Below are 10,338 nucleotides of genomic sequence, written 5' to 3' on the forward strand. Positions count from 1 at the left end.
AGGCTACTAGCTAGGCTTTTGCAAAAGCCTCTTGACATCCTCAAGTCACTCCGGTAATTAATGATCAATACAAGATCTATAAACAATCTCTCCAGCAAGGTTTAAGTTAATAATATCGATCCAAAGTGCAAATTCCAAATGGAAAGCACAAATACAATTATGCAAAGGGTTCAGATGCCATGATATTTGCACAACCATGGAGATGGGAGCCATGCTAATCACCAATGAAAAAACTAAGCTCAGCTTTACTCTTATTTATAACAAATACATCAAAACTTATTTTGACAAAAAAAAAAAAAAAAAGATATCCCAAATGTCAGATGGTACGTATTCAAGTAGAAAATTCAACAAAGGAACTGTTTTTTGCAAAAATAATACTAGATGAACTATTTCTTTTGGTATTACCTACATCCCATCTTATATAGCAATTGATATAACACAAAGTCTAACATATTATAGAATTTATTAAATGACGTGGTTGTGTCACATAACGCGGGATCCATGTGGTACACAAAAAAGTGATTCACTACCACTATTCTATTTCCAACGCTTTGTTGGGTAATATGTTATTCTTCTAAAAGTACAGTCATTTAAAGAATTCCAGATTAAGCAACAATGTAGATACATTTCGCAACGAACTTTAATTTATCACAAGACAGGTTTATAAAGGAGTTCTTAAACTAGAACAGTTGCGATGCCTCGATTTGCCTCTGGGCTTGTGAACGCGGATATACAACTCTACAAACTCTAGTGAAACTAGAGTCACAATGTAAGAGGTTAATAGCGCATTTCAATCGGTGAATAGCAGAATTTTCGGCATTTCAATATCATCACAACAAGTTTACGGCTTACGAGGTAGGCATTATTCGTGAAGCAGCTTACGTAGGTCCTCGTATTGACGGACCGACACCAAATGGGCCATTATGTACGAACTTGCCTTTTACCAAAGCAATCAGCACTAAAAAACATGCCTTGTTGAGACCGGGACCCAAAAGACGGGGAATCTGCTTGATAACAGCTTCTGATGCTAAAGAGGCATGGTACTTTTTAGCCAGTTTCTTAACCAATTTCTTGTTCTTGTTTAACTTCTTCAGCGCTTCTACATCCATGTACTCCAAACCGATCTTCTGAGCCTGTAATTAATTAAAACAAAACACAGCCACAACTTTAGACAACCATCTGTAAATTCTGAAAAACACAGCTACAGAGATCGACTTGGAAACCAGCATAACCTAGACCAAGTAGAAGAAGCATCACCTCTTCAACATGCTGAGCATCTCCAAGCATGCAGAACTTCATCTTTGGACGAGGAATGTGTGGTAACTTAACGAAACCACTGTAACGCTTGTCCTTTTGGGGATCATAATTTTTCAGCCCAATCTGAAGTTCTGTAGTTTCGATCTGTTAACTTACGACTCTTTTCCTTGGAAGCGGCCTTGATGATAGAAATAGCCTCCCTAAGAGAATCACTCTGAAGCTTACTATAGAGACACATACAGTTAGAAAGGCTAAAACAGAAGCATCCAAATACTTAATGGAAAGCAATTGTAAAATGCTACAAGGCCAATCAAACACAGACACACTCTGGTTTTACGAATACAAATAAAAACTTACAAATTTTATGTTCCAACATCAACATTTCTTACTGTTTCTTAGAATAGACAAATCAATCAAACATCTTCTCAATGACTATCCTGAAAGTTTTAACCTCCGACACACGAATAACACCTACCATTCTAAACTTCATCACAGTGAAATCAAAAACCCAAAATGAAAGCCATCCGAATCAAAGCAGTGAACTTTGAAGCAAAAACCCCAAAAAACAAAGAAGTGTAATTAGCATACCTCATGGCCGAAACTTAAGAAGTCCGATCGACCAATGATTTCTCACGTGCAAGATGAAAATTATAAGGAGAGCCGAAGCAAATTTATATAAGGAGAGAGCAAAAGATTGTGAGGTCATGACTGATATGAAACCTAATCAGAGGTACATATTGGGCTGGGTTGTATGTGGGCTTCTGCAAAATTTCATTTGTTGCATCTACAATAGGGCTGTCAATTCCGACACAACCCAATAACACGACTCGAAACCCGCACGATTAAAAAGCCGGTCATGACCCATTTAATAAACGGGTCGGCCACATGTCAACTTGCCAACACGAAGTGAACCCGTATAACCCGATTATGCTATACTTCTTCTTGAAATTTTGGACGTTTGGAGTATTTGATCCTAGGATTGGACAATTTGAAATATTTTGTTTCATCATTATTAGACTTAATTATTTATGAATTCTATATAATTATTTATATTCTTCGTCTTATGGAGTTTTTAGTGAATTTAATCAATTTATGCATTTTTTTAGTTAAATGGGTCGTAGCGTTAACTCTTAAATGGGTCATTTTGTCCAACATGACACGACATATTTATTAAATGGGTTAAGCGGGTTGGAAACAGGTAACCCGTTTAATAAATAGGTTAGGTTTAGGTTTAAATTTTCTACACGATTAATAAATGGGTTGAGTTTGAGTTTGTCTCTTGTGACACGACATATATCTTGACCCGACACGAACCCAACCCGACACGACCCATTGACAGCCCTAATCTACAACCTTTTTTTTTTTTTTCTCCCATTCGACCTTTTTTTTTTTTTTCAATTTCTGAAGAGAATAAGATTGAGAAATTTTATTCACACATTGCTAAATGATAGATACACATCTCTTACTTAATACACAACCTATTAACTTTTTTATTTTAATATCTTACTAGAAACACAACCCCAAACTTCCTAAACTATCCTCATTCACAATACACAATATCTTTTCATTAAATACATATTCTTTTTTTTCTTTTGCTGAAATAAATTGAGATAAATATCTGGTAAGAGACTGCCTATTTTTTTTTCTTATACAAGAGAGACTACGGACTACCTATTGCATTGCTGCAGTTGAAAAAAAAAAAAACGAGACCCAAAGAATGGCATATTACACTAGAAGACTCAACATCAATTCCTCAATGGCTCAATGTAAGAGTTTCGGTAAATCACATGGTCATCACTAAAGTTAATACAATGCCACCCAAAGAATGTTTTAATTGCTTTTCACTTGTTGGGTTGAACATACTTAAATGCCAATGGGGAATTGCTTGTCATTGAGGACTTGACCAAGACAATATTCATATGCCAATTGTTGAGATTTGTGAACTACTAATGATGGAATTGGAGAGAAACAAAACAATACATAACAAGAGTTCTTGAGGAATTTTTCAACGGTTTTCACTTGCTCTTGTTTGTCCATATCATTTGGACAGTTAATACATTTTTGAAACTAGATTGATAAGAAGGCTTGATTGCATGCTAAATTATTGAGAATCGAATTCATGATATCCATCTACGGTAGACTTGGAAACAAAAAAAAAAACTGCATATATTTCTTTATTGTTAATATAAATATCTCTTTTGGTAATTTAACTTACCCATAAAATGTACGTGATGTTGGGTTTGTGAAAAAAGGGATGTGTATTTAGTAATTAGAGGTGTGTGAATAAAATTTCTCAATAAGATTTTATTAATTAAATTTCAACACTAGAATTGTGCATATATATATATATATATATATATATATATATATATATATATATATATATATATATATATAGAAAATTTGTTATCAAAATCATTGATCAAGTAATATAAGACGGAACAAATGTCACTACCTTATTCGTCAAACCTACTTAGTGTCAGTCAAATGAGATAGGTTTCAAAATGTAATATTGCACAAGTACTAGAGATATAAGATGTCTTAAAAGAGGTTTTATTTGTCAATGAAATATTTATGATTCATATAATGAATAAAAAAAATTTAGCTTTTCCATCAAATTACTAAAATATTAAACTGCAGTCAGAGAATTATTCTCAAATAGCTTTGGGGATTGGATATTAGGTATCCCTACAAAGCTAGATACATGAAAAGTTTTGGCAGGGTAGTTCTAAGAGTTATGTTTTAGTTTAAAGTTGACCTCCAGATTTAATTTTAATCTAAGAGTTATGTTTTGGTTTAAAGTTGACCTCCAGATTTAATTTTAATATAAGAGTTACCTCCAGATTTAATTTTAATCATGTCATCGTGGAATTTGATGAAAGAGTAAGAAGCTAGATGAGAGTGATCCTCATCATATAGCTAATTATAGATTGCAATACCCTTATTCAAAGAACTTGGAACTATCAAATAAAGTATGTCTACAATGAATTAATGTAATAGACTACCGATATACTTGCTCAAATATTGGGACATAGTATGAATTCAGTTAATCATCTTTTTCAGAATCTTCGTGGTAGACTTGTTCAAATGAGACATAGTTTGGATTTGGGCCGGTGATCATTTTTTTGAGACCCAACCTGACCGTATTTCAAAGAGATTGAAAGAAGATGAGGATGGTTTGTTGCAGCCTCATCTTAATACTATTTAGTTTTGTCATTCTTTCTTCTATTCATATCTCAAAAATTGGTATTTGGACCTCTCTCTTTTTCGAATTTATAGTTGACTTTGTCAACTCATGTCAAATTACCAATAAAGACATTAATAAAGAAAAAAAAAAATCTCTTCTTATCTCTACGAACAGTAATAGTCTTCAACTTGGGGAAAACTTTCCCCTCCAATATAAACCCTAAAATATATATCGCCAAACGTTATTGAACGTTGTAGTGATCAAAATTTTCAGAATTTGACTGCTTCCGTTGTAAAATGAAGGATGAACTTCCAAAAAAAAAATTGCTTTATCCAAGAACCCGTAACTCCACCAAAGTCGTCCATCACCCATAATCCCTAGGATTCATGAGAAGTTATACCATGATCTAGGCCAAAAATAGCTACAGATTCATTCCACGCCATAAGAGACGCAAAACATAACTCCACATATAGGTCTCATATACAAAATTTGGAAACAACATATTACGAAATACCTCATCACCCATATCAAATTAACGAAATGATCACTAACCTAATATGATGCTCCTGTTGAAGATCATAAAAATTTTGGTATTCCTTCAGTTGCTCGCGCCCATTCCTCTGTTACTCGTACATAAATGATGATCTTCCAAAAAAAAAAAAATTGCTGCAATTCTAAATCTTCAAAAACTGAAGGAGGTTTAACTATTGATTTTTGAAAGTATAAATAGAATCTAAAAAAAAAAAGGTTTTTCTTGATTTTATTGGACGATGGGCATTATAGGAAAATTAGAGAGGTGTAGATAGCAAATTGGTTATTTGTAAAAGTAAGTTGGAGGTTTATTAAGTGGGGAGGTCAAAATGCCAAATTTGGAGGTATGAATAGAAACTCCCTTGGGGGTTTTAGTCCCTTCTGCTCACACAAAAAAAATAATCTTAAAAATAAAGAAAAATACGTTAAATACCTATAGGTAGTTAAGTTACTTTTGGTATACCCAAACTTTAATTTTTCTGTAAAAATAGTATGTACGACTGTATTATTATTAATAATTATATATAGAGATGAGCATATATAACATAATAAATTTACACCTAGAAAAATTAAAGGATCTTAAATTCCTAGGGTTTGGAAAAAAAAAAAAAAAAAAAAAACTTGATAGAACTATATTTTTTTGATATCACCTACATCCCATTTTATGTGGCAATTGATGTGACACAGAGTCTAACATATTATAGAATTCATTACATATCGTGGTTATGTCATATAAGGTAGAATGCATGTGACTTTTTTGGGTAGAATTCACTACCACTATTCTATTTGCAATGCTTCGTTGGGTAATATATATGTTATGCTTCTAAAAGTACAGTCATTTAAAAAATTCCAGATTAAGCAACATATGTATCCCACATATCGCACAATGAACTTTATCACAAGGCAGGTTTACAAAGGAGTTCTTAAACTAGAACAATTAAGATGCCTTGATTTGCTTCTGGGTTGTGAAACTACAACTCTACAACTCTAGTGAAACTACAGTCACCATGTAAATGGTTAATAGTGCGTTTCAATATCATCACAAGTACGTAGTTTACGAGGTAGGCATTATTCGTGAAGCAGCGTACGTAGGTCCTCTTATTGTCGGACCATTTGGTGTCGGCCATTATGTACGATGTATTGTAGCTCTCAGTGTACATAGACAAACCACATTATAGGAGGAGCATTGCTTGACCTAGGAGGATGTTCGATCAATGAATAAGAAGCCGTATAATTTGATCACTCCACTCCAAACTCTGCTTAACCCAACAATCATTCACCAGGTTCGTTGCTCTCCTGAAAGATATGCTTGATCTCATTGCCAATGAATCCAGCTAAGAATTGGTTGTACCTGGTACCTACCACCCTTGCTACCAACGACAGGTCCAAACCAAGTGGTGACTGTACTTAATCCCATTATTCATTGTGATAATTTGTTGTACTTGCATCTCAGTAGCCATTCTGACTTCTGAGCCCTAGCATGAGACCCCAGATCTCATCATCATCCAACACTTGGCCATGAAGCCTTTAAGCCAAACTCCACTACCATCACGCAAAACACCACCAACACCAACATTAATTACCATCACTAAACTCTCCCTCCGTCAACATTGATTTTAATTGATCTAACGAGGTGGAGGTTTCACTAGAGAGAGAAAAAAGGATAAAGTTTTTCGGATCCTCATCAAGCACCATCTGTGCCTTCTGATGATATTCATATATTGGAGTGGGAGGCATTTGGACTGCTTGATAAACTAGCAAATTAACTGACAAGCTAGTGTATACATATATGAAGTACTCAAGTAACCAACTAATACTCATAAGAAGTTTCGCTTAATTTGTAGTGAAAATTAGCAAAATCCACCTTATTCGATCTTGAAATGAACTAGTCCAAGTTCATAGCTCGTTATTCTTTTACTATGCTCACACAATTTTTTCTTTACTTTGTCCAACTTATCCTTTGAATAACTTAGATCCAAAAGCTAGTGCAACAGCTGAAGTTATGTAGCTAGATCTATAAATAATTTTTCTACCAAATTAACTCAACATTAGTCAGACAAACAATTTCATTTCAAGATCTAAGGTGATCTGTTGTCAAATCTGTATGTGAAATGTTTGACATTGTACGAATATATACAAGCGAATCAATCTGATCACAATATATAAACATTTCCACCAAGTTAATAGAGCATAATCAATATAATTCATTTCGTCCTGATATCATATATAATTCATGAGTTCGATCATAAAATAATACACACAATGATATTATCCATGAAATAATTTTATGGATCAGTGCAATCAATCTTTGTTTTTCATTATTATTAATTAAATATACATATATATCTTGCACCGTACCATGTACTGATACTGATATCTAGAGAGAATTACTATGACCGAGTTACCAGATAAATCAAACCTAAAAATAATTAAACAAAACGAAGATTTTGATTTACTATCTGAATATCAATAGAAATGCAAAAACCTTCAACACCTACTCTCGATCCTCATGACTCCTTGAGCATTATTATTACTTGCTCGACGACGTCCTTCCCTAGCAAGTGCTTCACGAGCCGAGCTGAGCCCTGTCGGAACCAGCAACGCATCAAACGGAGAGTAATCGATCCACTCCTTGAGCAGCTCCTCCTGCCCCCACGAATCCGGTATCGTCACATGCCCGGCAACCTCCTCCCGGTGTTTCTTCAGCCTCTCGCGTCCCGAGCTCATGTCTGCCGCAGACATGTTATGTAACCCCACAAGCTCGTTGTGGCCTCCGCCGCCGCAGTGTTTGCTTCTTTTCCCAGAGAATGCAGGAACCTTGATCTGGTTGGTGGTGTTGTTAACATTGCTGTTGGGTTTTTCCTCCATCAACGAGTAGTGGGTTCTCTTCATATTGGCTTGCTTGAGTTAGTGGTGTTGTTAACAAGCTTGGTTGAGTTGTTGCTATGGCCGGTTGTGTAGGAAGAAGAATATATGGAGCAGAAGTAGCAAGGAGAGAAGGAATATTGGGTGGGGGTTTAGGTTACACGTCGTGTAATATAGGGTTTGTATGGTAACTGAGATATCTACGTCTCATGTTGGCTTTGAGGTTGGTATTTGTGTGGTGAAGTTGTGATGAGAGAAGAAAAGATTTGGAAAAATAGTCAGTCTCGTGTTTTAGGGTTTGTGAGGTGGACATGTGTTCGGTGTTTAGTGATAAATAAAATCAGTTCCAATGAGGTTGGTGGGCTAAAACGGAACGGGGAGAGAGTGTGAGGTGGAAGTAGCTACCAAGATGTGCACGTGCTTGACACATATCTCAGTTAATTTTTTTATTTGAGCTTTAATCAAACTTGATTTTTTTTTTTTCCTCCAAATTAGTGTGGACGCTTCGGTGAGTTCGGTCCAAGCTTTCTTTTACTTTTTGCTAGTCGAAAAAAATTACTATTATAAATTAGGAAAATGATTTGTGGCCTCAATCTTAGGTGTCATGCCATGTCATCTACACAAATCACCTATTTGTCAAATCATGCCATGTAATTCTTGAGAAAAATATAATCTTATCCTTCCAAAATCTAATGACTCTAAATTATTTTGGCTTTCTTCTATAAAAAAAAAGGGCTAAATACTGATTACTACCCTGTAGTTTGAGTCCAAAATCAATTCAGTCCTTGAACTTCTAATTTCATCAAAAAAACCCCTGCACTTTCAATTTTGATGTAATAGGTCCAATTTGTTAGTTTTCCATTAATTGAGTCCGTTAACTTGCTGACGTGGCTCATATGAGGCCTATGTTTTATGATGTAGTGTTGAGGTGATATGCATAGTCAGTTTAGGAGTGGATCCCACTATTTGAAATCTATCAAATAAAAAGTTTTTAAACAAAAAACTCAACTATAACTAGAACCCACATCAGAAAATTAACGAATTGGATCTATTAGATTAAAATTGAAAGTACAGGGGTGCTTTTTATGAAATTGGAAGTCCAGGGACTGAATTGATTTTGGACCTAAACCACAGGGTAATAACTAGTATTTAGCCCTAAATTGGCTTTTTTTCATTACACTCATGCTTAGATTTAAACAACAATTTTTTTTTTCTACAATCAAGAGTAGAAAAAATTTCATGTAATTCAGTCAATAGATTTGCACGTACATTTGATTAATAGATTTGTATAACATATGTATATGAATTCAACCTTTGTTGGGTTCCTGCAAATTTTGAAAATGTAATGTGAAAAATACATATTCATATGATTGTATTTTTTCTTTTGTTCATTGTTTTCTCTTTATGTAGCTAGGGTTTAAATGCTAGATCTGAATTTATTATTTTTAGTTTGTCTTTCCCTTATATTTAGATTGTAGATGTTAATTAATGGCTGCTAACGTGTAATTTTTTCTTACCTCTTAATTTAGACATAAGTATTTCCTAAATTCAATTTACTAATGCTATATTTTTGTGGATGAAATTAATCAATATTTGGAAAGAAAAGTTAACGTCTATTTCTTAACAGATAATTCAATATATTAATGCCATTTGGGAAGAAAAATTAAAAGAAAGACTTTAATTAAATGAAGAAAAATATTGATTAAAGAATATGTAGACATATCTCTTAAATTAATATATAATTAATAGCTGATATTTTTTTTTTGTCACCTAATTAAATTCATTAATGTAATTGATTCACCCCCTAACATCTAAAAGGAAATGTAAAAGGGTAAAGTTGGTGTTGAAATAGTATGATGTGGCAAGATATATTATATGGAATTGAAAATAAATTTTTATTTACTTACATGGCATGACACCTAGGATTTAAGGCCACAAATCTTAGGCCTCATTGAGGCCCCATATCATTGCCCTATAAATTATAAGTACTGTGGCTGCTTTATAAAATTAAATTGAATATCATTTAGTCATTCAATTGTATCTAATAAATGTACGGTTTTATGAGAAGAATACCAATGTCTAACAAAATTACTCATTAGTTTGATAAAATTGTAATTTTGTTTGGTTGAGTTGTTGCAAAATGAATGGAATATAATGTGATCTTTGTATATAGTTTGGATGAGAATATTGTTGATACTTTTTTTGTTTGGAGTAGAAAGTGCACCAAACTGCCAAAGGCCCAAAATTTGAATGTATTTTTTATATTGGAGTTTGATGTGAATCAAGATATAAAATACTATTCCAGTGCTAGGAATTGAACCTGCTGCAAACTTAAGCCAAGAGAACTTTTGTAGGTATGTTGTTTCTAATCCTACATTATTATGGGGTTCAGTGGCCGAGTAAAACTCATGTTTCATCTAGTCTACTTTTTGTGTTTCTCAGATATATAGACGTATAGTCATTAAGAACTGTGGGAGTGATCAACTACTACTAGACCC

General features: G+C 33.8%; 1 protein-coding gene and 1 pseudogene across 1 annotated transcript; both read right to left on the reverse strand.

The window, feature by feature from the left end:
- Window positions 1-878: 878 nt before the first annotated feature.
- Window positions 879-1,850, reverse strand: LOC133730716 (large ribosomal subunit protein uL1-like; annotated as a pseudogene).
- A 5,417-nt stretch (window positions 1,851-7,267) lies between these two features.
- LOC133732766 (protein BIC2-like) lies at window positions 7,268-7,993 on the reverse strand. The gene has a single exon (XM_062160349.1). It carries the CDS (start codon window positions 7,865-7,867, stop codon window positions 7,463-7,465), a length of 405 nt encoding a protein of 134 aa, XP_062016333.1. The 5' UTR covers window positions 7,868-7,993; the 3' UTR covers window positions 7,268-7,462.
- Window positions 7,994-10,338: the final 2,345 nt, after the last annotated feature.

Source organism: Rosa rugosa, chromosome 2 (assembly GCF_958449725.1).
Source record: "Rosa rugosa chromosome 2, drRosRugo1.1, whole genome shotgun sequence".
In the NCBI taxonomy this organism is placed as follows: Eukaryota; Viridiplantae; Streptophyta; class Magnoliopsida; order Rosales; family Rosaceae; genus Rosa; species Rosa rugosa.

Bases quoted from the DNA above. Each gene is read 5' to 3' on its own strand.
- LOC133732766 (XM_062160349.1), bottom strand. From the start codon at position 7,867: ATGAAGAGAACCCACTACTCGTTGATGGAGGAAAAACCCAACAGCAAT.